We start from the raw sequence: 24,354 nt of genomic DNA on the forward strand, positions 1-24,354 counted from the left end.
GGTTTGAATGACGTGCCGTAGTCCATTGAAATACACACTCGGCAGCGCACCTGCAGACCGGTTCACGTTGCCGGGTGTTGCCTGAATGTGCCAGGATTCCACAAAAAGTCGTTTGAGATAATTTGCCTCGAAGTCGACGACGCGGGAGTTGTCAAAGGCGATGCGGTGGTCGTTCACCTCGCTATGCTCAGCTAGCGCACTCCTTTGTCTGTCGAACTTGCGGACGTCGTTTCTGTGTGGTCGCAGCCTTTCTGGGAAGTTCTTCGTTTCCCCCACGTATGAAGCGCCACAATCCGCACAAGGAATAGAATAAATCACTCCTTGCGCTTTTTCCTTGGGCGGTCTGTCTTTTGGGCGCGGGAAGAAGCGGCCGAGTGTGGAAGTTGGCTTGTGCGCAACTTTTATGCCCTGCTCCGACAAAACGCGTGTGAGCGCTTCGCTGGTGCCCTTAACGTAGGGAATGCAGACGCGGACAGGCCTGGGAAGCGACGAGTCAGAGTCCTCTTGAAGGGGTCTGCGGGGGCGGGCGTGGCGGCGTGCAACCCTCCCAATGAAAGCTTTGGAGTAGCCGTTCTTTAGAAGGTCGCATCTGATCTTCCGTTCTTCATCCGTCCGCTTATCATCCGACGAACAAACCCTCCGTGCACGTGTGAGTAGTGACGATACCACCGCTGATTTATGGTGGAAAGGGTGGTTGGAGCCAGCGTCGAGGTAGCGACCGGTGTGCAGCAAACCACCCATCTTTTCCACGAGGACATCGAGGAATTGCAAGCAGTTGTTTTTTTCCCGTTCCATGGTGAACTGGATGGCCGGCTCAATAGAGTTCAGATGGGCTGTGAAGGCGTCTACGGCAGAAGTTTTTAGGATACAGAAACAGTCGTTGACATACCGCAAAAATATTTTTGGCGTGATGCCGGCCGTCTGCAGCGCTCTTCCCTCCACTGCCTCTATCACGAGGTTTGCTGCCGTTACAGACACAGATGCCCCCATTGCAGTACCAGTTAGCTGTTTGTAGTATTCTCCGTTGACGGAGAAGTACGTGCTGCTGAGACAAAAGTTCAAAAGGCGGCTCAGCTCGTCGACGCTCAGGCCTGTTCTTGCCTCGAGGTTTTCGTCACACTCCAGCACTTCACGCGCTGTGGTCACTGCTAATTGGACAGGTATGCTTGTGAAGAGGGAGACTACGTCGAATGACACGAGGCATTCATCTTCGCAAATCGGTATCGGGGAAAGAATCTCAACAAAATGGCTGCTATTTTTCACGTGCGTCGGCGTGTTTCCCACGAGAGGGGCCAGAATCCTGTGTAAGAAGCTCGACAGGGCTCGAAGTGGCGAAGATGTGAAATCCACAATCGGCCTCAAGGGAACACCGGGCTTGTGGGTCTTGGGAAGCCCATAGAATCCGGGAGCACTACCGTTTCTGCACATCAAACGAAGGTGCAGAGCTCTGGCATCCGGGTGTTTCACGAATACGTCTCCTAGGAGCTTGTTGAGGTCTCTCTGTACCTGCGCTGTAGGGTCCTTCTTAAGTTTGCTGTAAGTGCCACTAACAAGGTGGTCTTGGACCTTGCGGTCGTAGTCTCGCCGGTCAAGGACAGTAGCGTTCCCTTTGTCCGCAGGCAAGATTACAATTGTGGGGTCCTCGCGCAGCTCTCGCAGGGCTCGGTTTTGCTCCGGGGACAGATTGGACGGCTGTTTCTTCATTAGGCCATGTGCCAGGATGCCAATCGCTTTCAGCCTCACTGATTCCCGGACGTTGGTATCAAGATGACGGATCCCGTCCTCCACGGCTGCCGCGATCCTCGCCAAGGGAGGTCGACCACCCGACATATTGAAGTTGTGGCCTTTAGCAAGGACGCTAATCTCAGGTGGCGACAACTTTCTGGACGAGAGGTTGGAAACAAACTCCGAGGCTTTGGAGCTCGGTGACCGCTTCGGCCGCATCAGAGCTGAGAGCGTCTTACTCTGAGAGATGCGCTGTTCCTCCGCTGCGCTTGAGGCGACCGAGCTCGCGAAAGAGTTCACAGCAGCAAAGAGTCCACCTAGGCGGTGCTCCAGTTGTCGACGAAGGAAGAACAAGTCCAGATCAACGGAGAATACTACAAACAGCTAACTGGTACTGCAATGGGGGCATCTGTGTCTGTAACGGCAGCAAACCTCGTGATGGAGGCAGTGGAGGGAAGAGCACTGCAGACGGCCGGCATCACCCCAAAAATATTTTTGCGGTATGTCGACGACTATTTCTGTATCCTAAAAACTTCTGCCGTAGACGCCTTCACAGCCCATCTGAACTCTATTGAGCCGGCCATCCAGTTCACCGTGGAACGGGAAAAAAACAACTGCTTGCCATTCCTCGATGTCCTCGTGGAAAAGATGGGTGGTTTGCTGCAATTCTCGGCATACCGGAAGCCAACCCACACCGGTCGCTACCTCGACGCTGGCTCCAACCACCCTTTCCACCATAAATCAGCGGTGGTATCGTCACTACTCACACGTGCACGGAGGGTTTGTTCGTCGGATGATAAGCGGACGGATGAAGAACGGAAGATCAGATGCGACCTTCTAAAGAACGGCTACTCCAAAGCTTTCATTGGGAGGGTTGCACGCCGCCACGCCCGCCCCCGCAGACCCCTTCAAGAGGACTCTGACTCGTCGCTTCCCAGGCCTGTCCGCGTCTGCATTCCCTACGTTAAGGGCACCAGCGAAGCGCTCACACGCGTTTTGTCGGAGCAGGGCATAAGAGTTGCGCACAAGCCAACTTCCACACTCGGCCGCTTCTTCCCGCGACGCGACTCCTCAAACGAGTCACGTCCCGGAAAGCAGGCATGAGAGAGGAGAGCCTAATCAGGCTCGTACAATCCTTTATCATCAGCCACGTCACTTACGTCGCAGCCTACCACAGATGGCTGCAACACGAACGCAACAAAATCAATGCCATCATCAGAAGAGCGTACAAAACGGCGTTGGGCCTGTTTGAGTCCACGAGCACGACCCGCCTCTTACAACTCAGGATACACAACACGCTCGAAGAAATAGCCGAAGCACAACGGAGCGCTCAACTGGAGCGGCTGTCCACGACCAATGCCGGGAGGAAAATACTGGATGACCTGGGAATAGGACACTCGAACGAAGCGGAGACGAAGCTCCCCGTCCCCAAAGAGGTCCGACGCCAGACCAGAACCGACCCCATACCCAAGAACATGAATCCCGACTACAACAAGGGAAGAAGAGCGGCGAGGGCCAAGGCTCTCATCGACCTGCACGCCAACGACGAGCACGCGCGATATGTGGACGCGGCCGAATACCAACAGAACGCTTTCGCAGCGGTCGTCATCGAGGCGTCGACCGGCGCAACAAGGACGGCAGCGAGCGTGAAGAGCATTGGAGCGGAACAAGCGGAGGAGGTGGCCATCGCCCTGGCCATCATCGACCCAGACTGCCACACCGTGCTAAGTGACTCGAGACAGGCGGTGCGAAACTTCGCCAAAGGCCAAGTATGTAGAGAGGCCGAACGAGTATTGCGTGCGGCCAAACTGCAAGACAGAAAAGTGAGAATTAAGTGGTTCCCGGCGCACGCGGGTGACGCGTCGGAACGCAATGCCAACCACAACGAGACGGCACACGCAGCGGCGCGAGCGCTAACTAACCGCGCCCCGGCGACAGACCGTCAGACGTGGATCGGAGCCAAGGACCGCATGACGGACTATAACGACATCACAAAAGCCTACCGCATGGCTCGCAGGACTTTCCCACTCCCGCACCCGCGGTTGAGTCGAGCGGAGGCGGTACTATTGAGACAGCTCCAGACCGGATCGCTACCGAGTCCGGGACTGATGCATCGCATGTACCCCGAGACATACCCGACCGACAAGTGCAAGGTCTGCCGGAGGGAGACGGCGGATGACACGCACATCTTGTGGGACTGCATCAAACACCCAGAGGAAGCGAGATCAAGAACGATCCCGTCGCGGCTCGAGGAAGCCGCGAAGAGCTACGACCTGGATCAACAGCTCTGGGCCGTCCAGCAGGTCCTCGGGGCGCTCGAAAGGCAGGGACCCAGCGAGCCGGCAACGGCGAGCGGAGACCCGCGCCGAGTAACGGCAACCCCGAAGACGACGTAGGCCCTCGTCGGGGCGCGCGAGCGCCCAACTGCAGGCACAAATAAAGTTTGTTCCAATCCAATCCAATCCCGCGCCCAAAAGACAGACCGCCCAAGGAAAAAGCGCAAGGAGTGATTTATTCTATTCCTTGTGCGGATTGTGGCGCTTCATACGTGGGGGAAACGAAGAACTTCCCAGAAAGGCTGCGACAACACAGAAACGACGTCCGCAAGTTCGACAGACAAAGGAGTGCGCTAGCTGAGCATAGCGAGGTGAACGACCACCGCATCGCCTTTGACAACTCCCGCGTCGTCGACTTCGAGGCAAATTATCTCAAACGACTTTTTGTGGAATCCTGGCACATTCAGGCAACACCCGGCAACGTGAACCGGTCTGCAGGTGCGCTGCCGAGTGTGTATTTCAATGGACTACGGCACGTCATTCAAACCAAGCGTGACCCCCCGACCTAAAGAGAGGAAGGCTCTTCCCTTCCTTTTTAAACTCTGTTGCTCTCCGGCGAGCCACAGTCACCCCTGAGGAAGGATCCGAGTTGGATCCGAAACGTCGGGTTTTTTTAAAGTAAAAGAAGTTTTTACTTTTATAATTCGTTGGTTGGTGTAACTTTTTCAATGATATACTCTCAGTTTGAACAGCGCTCCTGTTGCAAAGGCGGCTGAAGCAGCGAAGGAAACTAGCGTGCTTCAAGTCTCGAGCTGTGACACTTGATAGTTCGCGCTCATCTTTTGTTTGTTCGTTTAGCGGCGTCCCTTGAGCTCGAGTGGCTTTCGTACGCTCCGTAACATGAGCGCGGACATCACGGTGAAAGCGTGAAACATCCCTCTTCCCCTCAGCACAAGAAAACCGCGCGAGCAGACAGCGGAAGGGCAAGGTTCTCCCTGCGCAAGTATAAGAAGCAAGCGAGCTCATAGAATAAAGAACCAGTTGCGAGCTCGCCGACGACTTTTAAATGCGCCTGTCGCGCTCCTAACGCCATCTCGCTGGTAATGAAGAAACGCTTATGAGCGCAGCCGTCTCTGAGTCCGCCCAGCGGTAAAGGGTGTGTATATAACGCTCGCCGTTACCTACGTCGAGGATCTGGGCCCGTATTCCCAAAAGGCGACAATCGCAAAAGTATCGCCTTTGGTGCGCGCTGATTGGCTATTGAGCAAACCGGAAAAGTTAGGGCGCCATCTGGTAGTTCCGCCGACGTCAATTTTGCGTCATGGTGCTCGACGGTGCTCTCGACATACTTGCAATAAGCGAAGGCACCGTTAACCGTCGGTTCGTGGTGAAGTCTAGCATTTCAGTGACGTAGGCGGTAGCTTCTAGTATTCAAGCCTCAGTGGATATACGCAGCATTTTTTACGCTGAAGCTTTCATCGAGCATTACCTTGGGGTGTTATCAGCACTCGTTCCTTGCCAGCGCGTGTTTGTTCGTGGTTTGAACGTCCCAGGAGCATGAACCGTGCGTTGCTCGCGTGGCTTATCGCGAGCCGGCAACATGTTGAGATCTTGAGACGATGCCGCTGCGGCTGCACGCTACAGCTGAACTCTCCGAGCACGCCGTGTTAAACTCTCAACGAAAATACGTTTCACGCAAAGTTGCATTCTTTAACTATTATACTGTGCATTAAATAATCGAACAAAAAAACGTTGAAAGCACTTTCAACACGTCTTACACTTCAAGTAGCCACAGCCAAGCCGGCCAAGCCTGGCCACTGCGTAGAAGCAGCAGCACGCGCTCGAAAACGCCGTACTAGGGTTGCTCTGCGCTCGTACAGTGCGCTCACTCCCGTGTTGTGAGACATTCGTACTACCAACGGCCAGTTGCAACAATGACGTCACAGGCAAGTCTTTTTTTTACTTATTGAATGCATCAAATTCTACGTCACCAAACGCGATACTATCGCCTTTTGCGATCGTTTGAGAATACGGGCCCTGCGTTTCGTGGCGTAGTGGTACAGTGTTCTAGAACACTGTAGTAGTGGCTAGCGCCACTCGCTGCGGAGGAAGAGGTCCCTGGGGGGCTATTTTGTACGCGTTCTAGCATAGAACGGGGAGGAGGATCGAACAAAAGGACGAGAGGGAGCTCACAGCCAATAGGCGAGCTCGGGAATTCAAGAATGTATCCAATGCATAAATAAATGTACAATTATTTTAAATGAACATCAATATTCAGAGGCATTGTTTTTCGTAGCTTGAAGTGGAAGAACTCGGCGACTTTAACAATTAACTTGTGTTAATATCTTGACATAGCGCCAGGGATGTCGCAGTTTCATAACCTCCATGGTTTCATGAGACGTTCGGTAGTGGCGCTGGCGACCACGCTGTTTCATCCAGTGCTTCAGGTATTAGGTATTAGTGTAATTGTAAAAATCAAATGGCTCGACGCAGGGCCGTACCCAGGAATTTTTTTCGGGGGGGGGGGTTTGCGTGTAGAACGGCTGCCATTTTTTAAGATTTATACTGGCTTATTTTCGTGAATAAAACAAGTACATCGCTTACTTGTAATAATTCGATGGTACTTTTCAATTATTTGTACCCAAATAAAGAAATTGGTATGTCAACCTCAAATTCTGGTTAAAGCAAGAAATAAGTTTGGACAATAGCACCACCAAAGCCGGGGACACCGCGACCAACGGCTCCTGATGAAGTAACACAATGTAACCGCGGTTCAAAAACGGTATGTATGTGTTACAAGCTGCCACTGTAGCGTCGCCAGCGCGAAGTCGGCGACGGGAATGGCAGCAGGTTAGGTCGTTCCGTACGTAAGCAGAGACAGTGAAGAGATCAGAGACGTGTGAGGGGAGGCGAACCAGAATGTGTAGGTGCCATGCCACTCACCTTCCTTGGGCATTGCCCAGTGGTAAAGGCGTCACTTTGCCCAGCGTTGACTGTAGAACAAAGGTCACTAGTAGTTGCACTGCGGCCACCATCATTTCCCGGCGGCGCATGGGTGTCCTGCTTGTGTTCGTTCTCAGGTGATTCATATAAACCGGTGCATTCTCCTGAGTCGCTACAGAAGTTCGGACGCGCTTGGCTTTCCACCAGTGCTGAGGAGGGCGAAGTTTTATCCTTCGAAGGAGGCGGTTCTTCTCCGTCCGCTTCATCGGTTCGAACTTTCTTGAAGTAAGACGCAAGACTCCTTTGCTTCGTTGTTGCAGAGTGTCTTTTCATTTTGCTGCCGCAATCCTGTGCACGCACACAGAAGTGGCCAGTGGCTCCAAAAAGACGTTTGCGACTGCTTCGACTGCCTGGCGTGAACGGCGGGCGATGTTTTCTTCCTCTCTTATCCACTTTACAGTGGCTAGAATGTAGAAGTGTGATGAACGCGCCGGCTCCCGCGTGGCGCATGTGTTTTCTGAACGCCGCTACAGCTGGTGTGCATGCAGGCCCATTATTGTACTCCAGCTGCAGCAAACTGGATTAACGCTACTTAAAGACCTTTTCACAGAAGACTCCATGGGCACTGCATACTCCCCTTAATATACGTGAACCCCCAAGAATGCACTGCCGAGACATTTGCACTCCCGTGGTACAGTCCAGAAAGGAGGTGTTGCTCCGTTCCTGTGAAAAAGTCACCTTTTCACAGACGGCTCCCTGGGCGCCTGCATAATTCTCTCTGGGCTGCGCTAATTAAATAGCCGTGACCCCCCAAAAATGCACTTTGTAGGCTGTGACGTCAGCCTCTGTACTCCCGCGCGCAGCCCAGCTTGGCGGCGTTTTCTCTCCTGTGAAAGTTGACCGCTGGTGCCGGATTGTGTGCCAGCTGTATCCTCGCTTTGTGCGCTTTGTAGGGAGGCGCATATACCTTCTGTGTACAGAAGAGGTAGATTTCCTTGCGTGTGGTTAAGGTTGTTCGAAGTTGCTCGGATATGCCAGTCTTTCAGTAGATGTCATCTTCGATGATTCGTTTCGGTGGCGAGGACTACAGTTTGAGAAAAGTTTACCCTGCAGCCTGCGTCCTCGGAATGCGCCGCTGAGTTTTTCCGCTTAGGGGTTTCGTTCCCTGGCAAATTTGCGCACGTCGTGTTGGTGTTGCCGTTGCTGTCGAACTGTTTACCTTCACAGAAGGAGACGCGCTTTTCGTAGGAACCCAAAGCCGACACGTGCGGTCCGCACAGACGGATAACTTCTCCAGCGGCAATGCACAAGGAAAGCATCTGGAATCAATAAAGGAGCTGCTACGGGGTGAAAGACGAAGGAACGCGAGGGCGAAGTGCAAAGCTGTACAAATAGGGCAGGTGCGAGGGAGGGAGCGCTGAGGTGTTCTGGTAAAAGGGTAGGTTTGAAGAAAGGAAGAAGAGGGAAGCAATGCCAGGAAAGTTGCAGTGTAACTTTGGCAGCTGGTGGTCGCTGTGAAGGCGTGTAAATATTTTAGTATCACCCGAAAACTTAAAGCATCAAAAAAATTTCGGGGGGGGTCAGAACCCCCTCAACCCCCCCCCCCCTAGTTACGGGCCTGGCTCGACGATTGGAACCGTTATTCAGTTGTTGAAATGGCGCAGTACACGTACTTACTAGGTCCGTGCGTTCGCGACAATCAGAAGAGAGTTGCTGCTCTCGTTTACGGAACAGCATCGAGGGTTGGCCGTACGAGTTAGCGAGTTTACGCACGAATTTACGGCAGCGGACAGGCATCGGCTGTGGGGGCGAGCTGTCCGACGCGCTGAACAGCGAGGGCCCTGTCACAAAGTCCGCCTCTTCAGTCATCACCTGAAACGCATCTTCTACCTCGGGGCTTCGTTTCTGCGTGACTGCAGTAGCCACGCAGGCGACACGAAATGCATGAACGAGAACGGAGACGCCATTTTCGCAAACTGTCAGCGCGGTAGAGAGATGCGTGGGTAGCCCACTCCTCCGCTTTCGTTTCGATCCAATCCAAGTCATTTGCGGAGACTGTTTTGTATCCGTTCTATCGATAGAACGGGGCCAGAGACCGTTCCAACGCCTCCTCTCCGTTCTATGCAGATTTTGTCATGGAGGAAGAAATACTAAGGAGAGGCCGTATCGTATTTCAATGCATTGCGAAAAGTGTGGCGGAAGTGACGTCAGATTTATGGGGCAAACAAACCGGTATGGGGCAAACAAAACAGCAGACGCCCCGCGGCGTGCTCTCCGCGGTGATTAGCTTCTGCGCAGATTTGTAGTCCCAGCAAAATGTTGCAAGCAGACGTTTACCAGGCTGTTCGTGCGTGGCAGGCCCGAGCGCTGCGTGCTGAAATTCTTCGTGGAGCGTTTTTGTGCAACAGTACAGAATACCGGTACGTGCCGTGATCAAAAACGTTCAGCCCCTGCATCATCGTATTCGAACTCATAGCAGTGACTTACGCGTTCTGCTGGGCGTTAGGCCTTCCCTTTCTCGTAGCGCGATTTCCCGATCTGTTGCCGGATTAGCGGTTCTTTGTTCGTGTGTATGGAGTGAGCGTAGTACCTATTCGGCGCAACGCCACCCTATAGTTGACGTAACTTCACGTCGAAAAGAGGACACCGCTGTATTGTATACGCGATCGTGCACGTAAAGTTTGTAATTCCAGTACGCACACAACAAGAAGCACGCAGCGAGCGCACAACGCACAATACATACATCACGTAGTCCGATAACAACAACATAAGTTTATTGCCCTTTCGTTGAACGACGCAAAAATACCAATAGGATTTTCTATTGGCCCAATAGAAAATCGCTATTGGTTCTATAGGACATCTATTGGAGCTGTATTGGTCGTATAAGACTTCTATTGGTACCAATAGATACCAATAGATACCAATAGCCATCACCTATTGGTGTCTTATTGGACCAATAGAAGTTGTATTGGTCAAATAGGTGCTGCCTATTGGTGTCTTATTGGACCAATAGAAGTTGTATTGGTCAAATAGGGGCTGCCTTTTGGTGTCTTATTGGACCAATAGAAGTTGTATTGGTCAAATAAGTACTTCTATTGGATTCTTAATGTACTAACAGAAGATGTATAAGGCCAACAGGAGTTTTATTGTTCAAACAGCTACCGCCTATTGGTAGCTGTTTATAATATCTTATGACTGATTGAGCGCGTCGGACCCGATCCCGATCAAATTTCTTGATCATGATTGGCTATTACACGCAAGCTGCAGACGGGATCAATTCACTTTTGATAAGTCTGATCCCGATTGAGCTTAATCGTACACCGTGAGACACCGTGTGCAGTTAGCAACTCGCGCGACTAAAAGAGTTATAAAAAAGGCTGCGTGTCGACCACGGCGGTACGGTGTCTCCGTACCTGCCGTGCGGTAAACGGGCACTATAGTAAAACACGCTAAAGAAGAACTTGCGAAGGAATCGACAACACAGACACCACAGAATAATAATAATGAAACCGCCATGAGATCACAACCGGCATAGAACCAGCCAGGTGACAAAAAAAAAAAAGTGAGACGGTGCGCGGCGTGGCGACGCTGCATATGTGAACATTTTTTTCTTTTTACACGTTCCTTGGTTAAGCAGGCTAAGCCATGTGCTAAGCTTTAAGAGAAGCTTTGGATAATATGTAAAGTTTATAACTATTTATGCTAGGCAATATAAGTAGTGCTGTAAAGATACAGGAGAAAGAATTGTGGATCTGCAAACGCGACTGACCGTGCGTTTGGCGCGCCATCCGCGCTCGGCCAGCTCGGCCGATACGAAGACAAGCCCAGCCTGCGGCCAAGCTAAGCCAAAACTATAGTGCCTAGAATATACTGGCTAGTGTGCTGAGCGCGCGCTTTGGCGTGGCCACCGCGCTGATGCCTTCCCACAGTCACCGCATGGCGGCGCTGCGACTCGCTAAGGTCCATCGCGCGTCGGCGGCTCCTGCGCTTGCGGCTACGTAGCACGGCGCTTTCTGCTGCGAATACAGTGTTATTCGTTCCTTTTGACACACTCGACAGAACACTCGATCGGAAGAAGGAAATCTTAGCGGCAAATTACTGCCCGCAGAGAATCCTCAACTGGTTGGGCACTACAAAATGACGAAGGTTTCACACGTACCTCGCGGTCGTCTGCTAGCTTTCGCGACTCTGTGCTTCACCACCAAAGCGAAGTAGCAAAGTAACAATTAATATACTACGATACACCCAACTTGCCAGTTGAAAACAATCAGCTAAGGTTGACACGTTAGGTGCAAGGAATCGTGTCGTAAGGATGGCTCACGGCAATTTCGATCGCGATCAAGTCCGACTCGGATTCTTCGCTGCTACACGTGAACATTCGCTGGCGATAGCAGGGTGCTTTGAAGGGCCAGTTAGTACATCTTATTCTGTTGAAAACAGCGCGAAGACGGGACGAAGGCTAAGCAACAGCGCTTGTGTTGTTTGTTATCCTTAGCCTTCATCCCGTTTTCGCGCTGTTTTCAAGGCAGCGATTTTACTCGAAGTCGATCCAGCCAACTGCAATTCGCACCGCTCAGTCGTGGTCATATTTTATTATATTAGCGGCGCATCACACTCGGTATGATGCACCATCATGGACTTACAGAGTGTATTATACGCCGAGGTAGTCGGATCGGTGGCTACGATAATTCTCGCGAGCAGATATTTTACTCGGAGCAGGTCGACAGTAATCGCAAATTCCCGTGTAACTCTGGTATTACACAAATACGCTAATATTTATTGCAGACATTATGACACTAGTTTTTGCACATTGTTCGCTTTCAGAAACAGGATGAATATTGCACACCCAGTGCTGTAGATATCAGCATAGGCCCCATACTCTCGGATCGGTTGTTTCGATGTTTCTGCAGTTCAGCTGTGGCTACTGCATTGTTGTATCTACATGAGCAAGTCTGTAGTTAACAGAGCATCGCTTATACGCAAATGTAGGGTGGGGTGGGGTCACTTTCACTGTTCTGCGTTTTCCAGCATGGCATCCGTATTTTCTAGACCACATGCCATGAACACAAGCCAGTCTCAATAGCATTCACTACTCATGCATTTTATCTGAGAGGTACTACTCACTTCACAAAAAAAAAAAAATCACAGCATATCCACGGGGTGAATGATGATGAGTGGGGCGAAGCTACGGAGGGAATCATATGTAAACCGTGAAACTCTTCCGTGAAATGCGCCCAGTACATAATATAAAGAGTGTGAAACATCGTGTATATATTAAACATCAAACTTTTATTGTACTGTTGGTTTACGTGGTCCCTTCATTATCACTTGTGATCGGTGAAATGCAAGGAAGAAGTCCGCTCCCGAGCGAAAGAGCGCCAAGAGCGACCGCATTCCCCGCTCGCCCTGTGCGAATTAAAGGCAAGGCTAGAGGGAAGACAGGACGCGCGTTCCACGACGCGAGGTCGGTAGCATGCCCAACGAAAGCCAACGGAACGCGATCGTGCAAGTGCTCCGGCTTCGCATCGCCTCATGGTTCCATTTAGCGTCCCAAAACCAAATATATTGCTCAAGGTGTGCCTTGCGTTTTTCGTAGAAATAATTTCTTTATCATGTACATTAAGACGAAAAGTTGAAAGCTCACAAGAGTGTATCGCCCGCAAAGTATGTCTTTTAGTGTGATTTAACTCTCGTACGGCAGGGTCCTCGCGCCGTTGCTGGTCCACCTCCCCTTTTGACGATCGGGCGAGGTGGCTACATACAACTACTACTACTACACTTTAAGAAAAACATCTGGCGTTCTTTCGTTCTGCTTTTACAAAACATCTGGCGTCTTTCGTTGGTTTATTTCATCAATCAACGGCGTTTTGAACAAAATTTTTATTGTTTAATCACGCACAGGAGAAATCTCACCAGGCACTACCTTGGAGGTAAACAATGGCTGCTAATGGGAATGAGAGACAGAAGAAGTCGGCTTTTAGCTAACACTTACACTTCTACTTCTACTAACGTTTCCTACTGGAACATGCCAATGGCTGCTAATGGGGAATGAGAGACAGAAGAATTCGGCTTTTAGTTAACGCGCACGCTGCGAATTTTTTATTGTTCAACAACGCACAGGAGAAATCTCCCACCGGCACCACCTTGGAGGTCAAAGCGTAAGACTTGTTACGGACTACTACGATGACGACGACTACGAGGGACGAACGGGTGCCGCCTTAAGGAGCTTCGCCCCTAAAATACATTACGAATGTGCCTGGAGCTTGAATTTCATTTTAACGGAAGGAAAGATAAGTGCAAAGAAACCGAACAGGGGTCATTAGTCAAGATCGAAATCTCAATTAGATAATTTCATTAGTCTAGCATTGTGATTAGCTGAAATATTGGCTGAAAAAAATCAAGTGCAAGGCACCTTTGTGAATATGGGCTTTTGTTTTTAACCGCAATGGACTAACAGTTTAAGGCAGGATGAGACTTCCTTTGGTAAAAAAATTAATTTTGGGATTTCAAAATTACCTGATACAACATTTCTTTATCTTTTAGAAAATATAGCACATTTGGGTAGTCGCCGTTTCAAAAAAGATTTTAGGTCATTTTTTCTTTGACACATTGACAGGTAATGCTCGCGTACCCCTACGTTATTTCTGCGTTTTTCTCAAAAGAACATTTTTGTAGTTTCCGTACCTTTTTCTCGAGAACTAGTGGGAAACAAACATTTCCACGTGTTAACTAATGGCATTTACATAACTGGCACTAGAAGCAGTAGCCTATGCGCATTTGTATTTTTTAGTATAAAAAGATCAGTCATAAGTGGCAATTTTCATAAATCAACAAACGTAAGAAAACATAACAAATCTAGTTTTTGTTGTACGCACACAATTTTAGTTCCACTTCTGTAAAGCGTTAGTAGCTAATTTATGCAAAATTGCAATGGTCTGCAGTTGGCAGATCTTATTTAAAAAGTGCATTAGAAGAAAAACAAACACAAATAAAAAATACTAAACAATTTTAAACCACTTTTGAGCTTTATTGCAACCTGCGTCTACCTTAAGATACCTCGCAAATTTTAGTCATAGCTTTCATTACCATTGCTGTACAGCCAAGCTTTGAAACTCGCTTTCGAAGTTTCACCCCACCTTAATAACTGAGAATATAATCTGAGTTTCACTATGAAAAATCCGACTGTTCCACAACTTAACCATCAACTTATCAAACATAAGTAATGTTCAAAACACACAACGCACACATAAATGTAAACAAACGCTCAACAGAAGAGACAATACAAAGTCATAATACCAGTTCTTAAACCAGCAAAATACAGTGTAAAATGTTAAACGGGCAGGGAAATACTCAAACAACTGCTTAATACAAACATATTAGTGAAAAACCCGATCTGTACTTCAACAGAAAATGTGATACCACTCCGACACAGCGGAACGAAGCATGTTTTCTGCCTGCCCTAATGCTTCTCCCGTTGCATCGTTACTCTTTGCAGTTCTCATTTACTCGTGCGTACACAAGGAACAGCGCAAACACGATAAAAGCAACGCAGACGTCACCAAGACAAATTCGGACACGAGGCATTACTAAAGCTGCGGAGGCCAAACCGGCGCGCGGCCTACACCTTTGCGACAAGCGTCGCCGCCTGCCGGCGAAAGTTGGAAGGCATCACCGGCCCTGCCACCTCCTCCCATAGGAAACCCCCTCCGCTCAGCACACTAGCCAGTATATTCTAGGCACTATACCAAAACGTTCTGTGTCTGTCGCCTTAGCGCGCGCTTTGTGATCTCGATGCTTCACGTAAGCCTGCTTACACGGTGTTTGCTTTGGTGTGCTTCCGCGACGATAACGTGAAGACTGTGTTCAGCGTGCACCAGATTGAGACGTTCTGAACCATAAATGTCTTGGATTCCGACCGATTTCGACTCTACAAAGTGGCACCACGAATAATGGCAAGACGAGCAACAAGGTTATACTTCAAGGCCCATGTGCTCCGATTGTTTGGTGAGTTGAGTGGGCATGGTATTTACTCCTATTTAGTATTTATTTGATGTCACCTTTCTTTTTGTATCCAAACTTGGGACGAAGCCGAAAGGTCGGGAAAACAAGTCCCTCGTCCTTTGTCTCCGGTATTTGATGACAGCGAGACCAGCGATGCCTCGATTGCAAGTCCACACGCTCTAATAAAAGTTGAATGATTGAGCGCATATATTATTGCAGTTTGTTTTTGTGTTTGTCAGTATGCACAAAAAAACGTAGCATAGATTAGAGGTAAAGGACAGGCGCCCTGCTCGTGAGTGTAGTTGGAGTCTCGCAAGCCCTTTGTAAGTATTTACAACGTGCATGTTGAGCCGAAAACGCGTTTATCGCTTCATAGTAAAACGCTCTAGTCGATGCGGTTTGTGTGTTGTAGTGTGCGCCAATCGGCTTATCATATTTGTTCGACATAATGTCACAAGAACAAAGGCCACATGATAATTCATTATACAAAATGTGCATAGCATATGTACTACACTGGTGCGATTTATTAATGTTGTTGGCTTAATTGCATAAGCACGTAACATGCAGCACGTGTGTTATATCCAACTCATTGCAGCCTGACTGCTGTGTTGGGCTTGCAACGATATGGAATCTAGGCTGCCTTTACTACAGTCTTACATATTACTGTTGCCTCATCGTGAATCTACCCTAGCTTAATTTATTTAGTGGCATGCTCTAGGTATGATAGTCGCACCACCATCGCGAAAAAGAGCACGTCACAGATAGTAAGTGATTATTGAGTTTGCTTTAATTTAAGGACGAGTTTGCAGTTCATTCTTGGGTACAGCTCAAAAAACACAGGACGCAAGCGTGTAAACGGGATAAGGCGCTGCTTAATTAAAAAAAAAAATTGCCCCTTTCTTTTCCTTCCTTTTTTGCCGCAAAATTTTGCCGATATACTGTTTTCTTTCACGCAATAGCCACAGTTGGGTGTGTAATATTTCACTCAGTTTTTTGCTATAGTTCAGCTCCTGCAACATTGTGAACATGTGCAGCGAATGAAGGTCTAGATAATTTCTCACTGTGCCGCCTACTTTCTATACATTGCTTCAAAGGTATAAACTTTAATTAAATATCTGTTACTGTGTTCTGATTTCATGGCTCTGTTTATTTACAGAATCTTTCAGGCACTTCCTCGAGTGCGGATGAGGCAGTCCAGAAGAAATTGACACAAGACATAGTTGCCTTGGCAAAATAGTCGCCCGCAAGATCGCCAACATCATCAAGGGCCAGAAGAAGCACTTGTAGTTTTGATTATGAGAATATATTTGAACATATGCCTCATTCATCCACTGTGATTATCATTGCAGGGGCGCTGCCACATTGTGGGCCTTCTGCATGAAAACTGACTCCAACGACGCATTTATGCAAGACCATTTGTGATGGGCTAATGAATGGCAAACAGACAGATACAAAACTAATACATTACCAATAGGCTAATATAGTTCAAATATGCAAATACAAAACAAATAGACCTATGCAGAACCAATAGACCTATGCAGAACCAATAGACCTATAAGAACCAATAGACCTACAAGAACCAATAGACCTATAGGAACCAATAGACCTATAGGAACCAATAGACCTATAAGAACCAATAGACCACTAGGTGTTCCATAAACCAATAGGCTATTGGTTTTCTATTGGGGATTTTTGCTAGGGACAGCCTCTAAAAACGTACGATGCCTTCGGCGCATGTTATGTACGGCGCATCAGACGCCAAAAAGAAAAGTTCACGTGTGTTCTGAGTTGACACAATGAGTAAGAAGCAACAGAGCGCACATCCGAGAGCTTCGCATGCAAATACCATGCATTAGTGATCAGAAATGAAGTGAACGTGTACGTACACATGAAAAGTGACACCCGGTACTTTCCGCAGTGCACGCGATTTGCACCGGGTATACGCAACCATACGCAACAGCTGGGCATTGCGTAGCTTTCCTAAAGAACACACACAAGGAGCAGCATGCCTGAACCGACTGCGCCGCGGCGCCGCTTGCACGGCGAAAAAAAAAAAAGGCTCGAATCGCGCATGCGCTTGTAAACGACACGGCGGAAATCGTGAAATGTTTCGAGGCTCCTTCGCTTGGAGGCGATGCGGGTGTTTGCGATGTGGAGGCTTCACGAATGTGACGTCAGGGCCTCTCCTTATTTTTCCTTCCTCCATGGATTTTGTGGCTATTCTCACGTCTTGACCGTCAGTATAGCATCGACCAATGCCGTGTGGCTTCGCCTCCTCCTTTTGTTCGATCCTCCCCTACTGAAAAATTCCTATATATACAGGACCCATACATATGATGTTATTGGATACAGGTCGTATAGGGGATACGGCTTTATAGGTGATACAGGCTTATAGGTGATACAGGTTTATAGGTGATATAGGTTGTATAGGTGATATAGGTCGTATAGGTGATACAAGTAGGTTGATTATATGGGTGTTACAGGTGATATGGGTAACATGGGCCGAATCAGCGATTTGGGTCACAAATGACGTGCACCAAAGGAACATGTTGATAAAGACATGCCAGTTTATGAAGCGTGTATTAAAAGCAAATATATACAGCAATTCAAGCTGTAATGATATCTCGCAGCAGTCTAATTATAAGAATGTAAGAATTCACTGTTGCGCTTACATATATACGTGAAGAAAAACGATCAGGCAAGAATATTTGGTAACTGATTATTTAAATCTTTAAGCATCTCCGCAATAAAACGGCACCATACACGCACATGCACAGTGATGCAGATACTGTGATTTCTTCATTGTGTAAGCTGCAGCGGACCTTCGGTGTTCTGTAAAGTGTTCAAGTCAAAATGGAAAACACAGATCTGTTAACATCTATATTTATTTTTACAAAAACTGCAATAGGGACGAATGCCATCATTTAGTTGGCGTAGCGCCTGTTTCCGAATAACCAGGGCAAGGCCTGCCTGTAAGAAATACAAAAAAAAAGAGAGAAAATCTTGTCATAAAAAATAAAATAGCTAGAAGAGGACGGTGTAATAATGTAAACCACAATAGTTACGTAGTTGCATACTGATACAACATCCAACTCACAATACTTTTTTTTTCAGTTTTCATGACTTGCGAGTAGAGCGTACGAAGGCAGTGAAAATGATAAACTTACCTTCAAAGATAATCAACAGAGGCGCGTTGTTTGGAGATCCAGCAAATACAGAAAATGTTGATGGCACATCATGGTGACGGTATCTGTCTCTGCAGCTTTGCAGAAGGGAAGCTGTGATGGAGTCTTGCATGTAGGCTGAGGTGTCCATTTTTCCGCAGGAAAGTTGCGATGCAGGGTCTGGTGAACAACCGTTCCGCCGAAACAAACTTCCATGTACGGCCACAATTGCAGCACATGAGCGAAGCATGTTCTTCATTCTTTCGCTGATAGCCTGTGCACATCGCGGTACTCGATGTCCACGAAATCAGAGCAAAAAGAGAGATCGCAAGTGGCGAACACGTCCGCACTCGTGACGCTGGTGAGCACTTCTGAAGAAAGTGCGGCGCGGAGGGATACACAACAAGAACTAAAGTTACTGTCAGAAATTTACACTGGTGTAACTGCCAATAAATTCTGCGAAGCTTATTTGTGAACTATCAAGTTTTCATGGCGCAATATTAGCACCCTATAAAATACAAATTGATCTTTTCTCGCGTTATTTTCTTGATCGCAACAGTAGACGGGCCTCCTTGCACCTGTGCAGCGAAAGTTGGCGACGTGCGTTCTCAGAATTCTTCGCCCCTCATGGTCTCGCCACGTGCAAAGACTACCGCCCGCGACTTACCAGACAGGCGAGTTTCGGAACAATAGGGCGCGCCTTTTCCCCTCACGGGGGAGAGCAGCTTAAAAATGCACGACCGTTGAAAGACGCGTTGGTCAAATCCGCATTCTTTTCGCCTAAGCCGGCTACCACGACGTGTTTTATCCCCATTTTTATCGTACTTCTCATGAATAAATAGTAATAAAATAATAATAATAAAGACACTGCCTGTCAAAGCATTGAATACATTCCGATAAACATTGAATCAAGGGTATTTTTGCTGATTTTGGGAGACAGCATTTTAGCGCATCATTTAAGCAAATGCACGCGTGTCGCACTTGACCGCGACACGATCCGTCTACACAGTTCAGAAACACGTGCGCCGCACAGTCAGTGCTTGAAAGCATATGCTTGAATGCAGTTTTATGTAATACAATGCTGCTCCACTGAGTGCTGTAACTGTATCCTCAAGTTTGGTTTATGCCTAATTCAGGACCCTTATTAACGAACGTGTCTTACAGAAAAACGGAAAAATATGCGCAAGAGAAAACTGCAGCCAATAGTGGTGCTGGCCATATGACACACACACACACACACACACACACACACACACACACACACACACACACACACACACACACAATAAGTTGTGTGAATTCTACACCAGAAGCTAATGTAGGTGTCAACATCCCTCATTGAGAGCGCTCAATACTAGGTCAATTAAATATGTAGTGACCGTGGGTCAAAAAAAAACTTTCTTAATGTATGCCAATTAAAAATAAAATGAGTGAGAGTCAACTGAATATTTCAAACCTAATGTCAATTCAATGTTTATTGAGGGCACTCATTAGAAGCTGCCGTTTAACTGACCAGCTATTGAGTCAAAAAGGCCTCGGTTCGGGGTCAATTGACACGCAAAGTGCATTTTTGTAAGGGGTGCGCGTGCAAAAAGATATTGTAAGAGGTGTAGATGAAAGCGGATGATTATGTGCTGCACTGCCACTTGTCAAGATAAAAAAAAGCCAGCTGGTTCGAGAGCTAGATTGAGATGAAAGGGAATTTGAAAGATAACATTGAGAATTAGGTGCTGTCCTGCCACTTAAAAAGATAAAAAGGCGAACTATTGATCAGGAAGAGATTGTGAGAGGTTTTGAATGAGAGCGGATGAAAGAAAACAACTCCTGTGTTGATCCTATATGCCGCCATATAGGTCCTGGCCGGCCCTATTTGTGTCCTATAACCGCCATATGGGTCCTCTGGAGGTCCTATTTGAGTCCTATATACCGCCATATGGGTCCTCTGTAGGTCCTACTTGCGTCCTATATACCGCCATATGGGTCCTGTTTAGGTCCCATTTGGATCCTGTTTGGATCCTATATACCCCCACACGGTCCTATACAATTCCTATATTTAGTCCTTTAAATCCTGTATAAAACCATACGGATCCTGTATGAAGCCATATAGGTTTTTTTCAGTAGGGTCCTCCCCGTTCTATGCTAGAACGCGTACAAAATAGCCCCCCTGGTTCGATTCCGCGCTTCGGAAGCATTTTTCTGAATTATTTTTCTTTGGGGCTTTTATATATATATATATATATATATATACATGCTTATACATATACGGTGCATGACGGCGGCGACGGCGACGGCAAAATCCAGCCGAGACTGTCCATATAATTGCTATCGCAATAAAAAGTCCGATGAAGCCACGAAGAGAGTTCGCGAGCACATGGCTGGCGGAAAACGTCGCCTCAGTTGGACAACGACTAAAGAACAAAATCGCAGCTACCGACGAGATTCGCAAAGTGAATCGAGCTTCCCACGAAACACAAAACCTCTAAAAAACTTCTTGAAACGACTAAAAATGTATGCAGACATCTAGGTATATTATGCAACGTTGAATAAACGTTTTTCACAAGAAGTTTTTTAGAAGACGTTGAAAAAACGTTTTTTACAAGAAGTCTTTTTAAAACGTTTAGTGAACCTTTTTTTTTTCTAGAGCTCTTGCCATTAAAATGCGCACATATGAACTTCGGTCGCTCGTATACGTTCGTAATCGCAAATATTGGTCGCCTGAACTGCATGCGCAATAAAAAGAAAGGGTAGCGCGTTTATATATCTCCCCATTTTAACATGTGAAGATCGGTAAACCAAATTTTCCCATCTTTTAGCCCACCATGCACGTGAAGGATACAAAATCATTCGCCGAACATCGATCACCATCGCTTAATTGATGAAATAAAATGTGATACAACGTATGGGCAGTATGGGGACCGAGAGTGCCCCCGGACCCTTCGAGCGTCATCTCCAGTTAGTTCGTTCGCGCGCAGACCATGCTTGCTGAGGCGCTCTCCTAGCGAGAGCGGAAGAAAAGAGTCTTTTCCTCTCCACAACCTCGCCTCATCCTCCCGCCGTCGAGAAGCAAGACATGGCCTCCGAGATGGCGGGTGCGTCCACCATCTCGAAGGCAATAATCGAGATGTGTCGCCACCCATGGTCGCCATTGGTCGCCACACACTTCGTCATTCTACGTCATCGTGTCGTGCCCTCTCATTGGCCGCCCGTGACGCCGCTCTGGCGCTCTCGCTCCCTCTCCACCGAAGCCGCCGACGATAACTGCGCAGTATAGTTGGTATAGTTTCAAGCGTTTCAAGTTGAATATACTTTCTCCGTCTTTTCGGAATGTGCTTCTTGTTAGTCCTGATATTTTTTCGTGTCAAAACTCCAGGACCTCATTGTCTTTCAGACACCCAACAGACGTAAGTGTCATTTTTAGCTTTCCGCTCGAAACGGTCTGCCATGGAAAGAAAAAAGAAAGCTATCGGCTCCCTATCGCGTCGGCAAAAACATCGCCGACTTCATGCTACAGTTGAGCCGCTTTTTCGCCAGACCGCCTCGATGCAAAATAATGAAAGTAACTTTTCAGCACGAAACTCAACTACTGAAAGCGTAGATAATGCCTGCCTGGCTACAATCTGTGTTGAGGGTGATGAATGTGAAAGTGCGTCACCTGAACCCGCCGGCAGGTCACCTGAACGAATTATACGAGAGCGCCAGCTCATGCCCGTGTTCAAGTAACTTTGCTGTGAGGCCTTAGAAGGATATGCAGAAGCCGTCAAAACATATGCTTCAAAAATGTTCCGATTTGTCATAATTTTTGAAAGACATAGGGTAAGCTTTTGCACGCACATGCTTGGCTGACTTCATTGTGCCATTTGCGTGCAGGATGAAAATAAAGTTCTGAGCATTGCCGAAACCACGACACGATTGTGATGGCCACCGTTGTGGAGGAACTCGTTGATTTTGCTTACCCGGGATTTTGAAACATACCTAAATTTAAGCGCATTGTGTGGGCAATATCAACTGTTCAGCTGCACTTTCCTTTGGCTGTTACAAGTTTTCTACTGTTAACTAGGTTTTGCTGTTGTGCTTGTGTGTATTTGTGGTTGAAATTTCTAAAGTATCTTGTTTTCTGTACTCTTAAGTGACCTCAACACACTTGGTAAAAATTTTTAGCACATAAGCAACACAAAGCCGAAAAAAGAGGGACAATCTGTGCACTAACTTTTAAAAAAATGGTTTATTGCACACGAGGCACTTGTAGACAATGGGGTGGTGCCCTCAAGCTTAACCAAGGTGCCATGCAGAGAGATGTGTCTTCTTCCGCTTTATTTTAGCAAAATACCCATGTAACACAAAACCTCTAAAAGACGTCTCGAAACGGCTACGGACGGCTATAGACGTCTTGGTTTATGAGAAGATCAAGAATAGACATTCTTGCAAAATAAAGCACTTGCCTCTCAAATATGCCTGCGCACTGTTTATTACCGTTTTCAACAGCTACGACATAGCCAGAGTGTATTCTGCCAAAGAAGTCCACGTCTACTTTGAGACGTTTTTAGACATTTTAGGGGAAAGTGCGCGCGCAACGACTATCTAAATGATTCTTCAAATGTTTTGTCCACGAGCGCAAAGATGCCAAAACGGCATGTCTAAAGAGCGGTGACTGTCGCTTTAGTGAAAGAAGAGACGCAGAAAGCAATACCCTCTCAGATAATTGGTTTTGCTCCGCAACGCGGGTTTCTATCAGCAGTTTGGTAAGTATATTCTTTTCAAGCCAAGGCGGCTAAGGTCGCGCAACGCTCGTGCAACAGCGAACGACAACAGAAGCAAATGCAGGCAAGCCAGGCAAGCATGCTACTGATGCTAAGCAGTCGGAGCGGTCGGAGGCTCGCAGCGGGTGTTGTCGAAGCGCGCATGTTTACCCCTGCATTCAAGAACATCTTTTCACTCGGCGCTCCACCTTGACTCAATGTCGATGGCAGATACACCTGGAATGTTCACTAAATATTGAGCAATAGGCGGGATTATTTTGTGAGAACCGTTGTGTCTTTTCTGTTGAATGGTGACGCTGTGCTCAGCTTGGTCAAGTGAAGGGTGAGGCTTGTTTCAGAATACTTGTTCCTTCCTCCCCCTTTCCCCTCTTCCTCCACTAGTTCGCACCAGGCGCCAGTTCGCGGCGGCTCGGTCGGCAGCAGAGCTAGGCAACGGCCGGCGGTCATTTTCGTTTTGTGTAGCGTTGTCAGCTTTTGTTTGTGAACGGATGAACGGATTACGGGCTGTTTGGCATCAAGTAACGGTGACCATACTATGTGTCGCATATTTTCCATCAGTGTTTGGTGAAACAAGCTTTACTGTGCTTTTTGCGATGGTACGTTCTTCGGTACGTTCGTTTCAAGAAGCGATTGTTCTGCTCACCACCTTCGTTGCAGCCAGACAAACAGCTAAGAACTTGTGCACGTTCGGATAGAGTGCTTTTTTTCGGTAAGTGCGCCTGACTTTTCGTCGTTTTTACTGAAAGGTTTTAGAATTGTGATTAAAATGTGAACAGTTCTTTGCTAGGTTGAACCGCGTGGTCGAACGCGAAACTATAGTATACGCGCCGGTGCGAATCGTAAGCCAGACTGACTCGCCCTATTTTGAGTAATTATGTTTTGCGCGTTACAGCTCGTGGATCCACGCACGCACGCTAGTGACAGGCCGACATAGTTTAAGCAAGCATGCTTACAACTATGCCGGCCTGTCGCTGACAAAATGCAAAGCTTCTACCGTAGGCGCCTCGCCTGTAGGTGCGGTTATGATTGATTGTCGTTTTTTAATACATGACAGCATTTTATCATATCTGTAATTGGAAATCTTTCTTTAGAGTGACTTGATGATCTGTTATTTGTTGTAAATCCTGCGTAGCTTACTTGCTTTCTCTGTATGTAGCTTTTCTTCACTGCTGTTTGTGCAAGATATTGGGCCTGAGACCACGCCAGCTAATGCGGAAGCCATTGCAGTTTCTTTGATGAGACTTGGAGTGCACTCATGCAGAATTTTAACGCGATAGCGTTAAAGAGCTCGTATCGCAGAAATTCCGCCGTCGGCGTCGGGGCCGTTGGTTGTGAGCGAAAAATCATCATCTTGTCCGTGACCGAAAAATCGAAAAGGCTGCATATAAAATAAATAATAAAAATGTTGGGTCCGAGTGAGAATCGAACCCAGGCCGTCTGCGTAGCAAGCAGGTGTTCTACCACACAGTCACGCCTCTGCTTGGAGTT

General features: G+C 47.7%; 2 protein-coding genes across 2 annotated transcripts; one reads left to right on the top strand and one right to left on the bottom strand.

Moving 5' to 3' along the window:
- Positions 1–318: 318 nt before the first annotated feature.
- Positions 319–1,944, bottom strand: LOC119378699 (uncharacterized; the record flags this gene model as incomplete). The annotated part of the gene is made up of 1 exon (XM_037647743.1): positions 319–1,944. A coding segment is annotated over exon 1 (1,626 nt), but the record flags the coding sequence as incomplete, so codon positions are not given.
- Positions 1,945–2,124: 180 nt separating this feature from the next.
- On the top strand, positions 2,125–2,829 carry LOC125756839 (uncharacterized). Its single transcript, XM_049411801.1, has one exon. The coding sequence runs from the start codon at positions 2,125–2,127 to the stop codon at positions 2,827–2,829; it is 705 nt and encodes a 234-aa protein (XP_049267758.1).
- The last annotated feature ends 21,525 nt before the right edge of the window (positions 2,830–24,354 follow it).

The sequence above is a fragment of the Rhipicephalus sanguineus genome, unplaced genomic scaffold (assembly GCF_013339695.2).
Source record: "Rhipicephalus sanguineus isolate Rsan-2018 unplaced genomic scaffold, BIME_Rsan_1.4 Seq929, whole genome shotgun sequence".
Taxonomy (NCBI): Eukaryota; Metazoa; Arthropoda; class Arachnida; order Ixodida; family Ixodidae; genus Rhipicephalus; species Rhipicephalus sanguineus.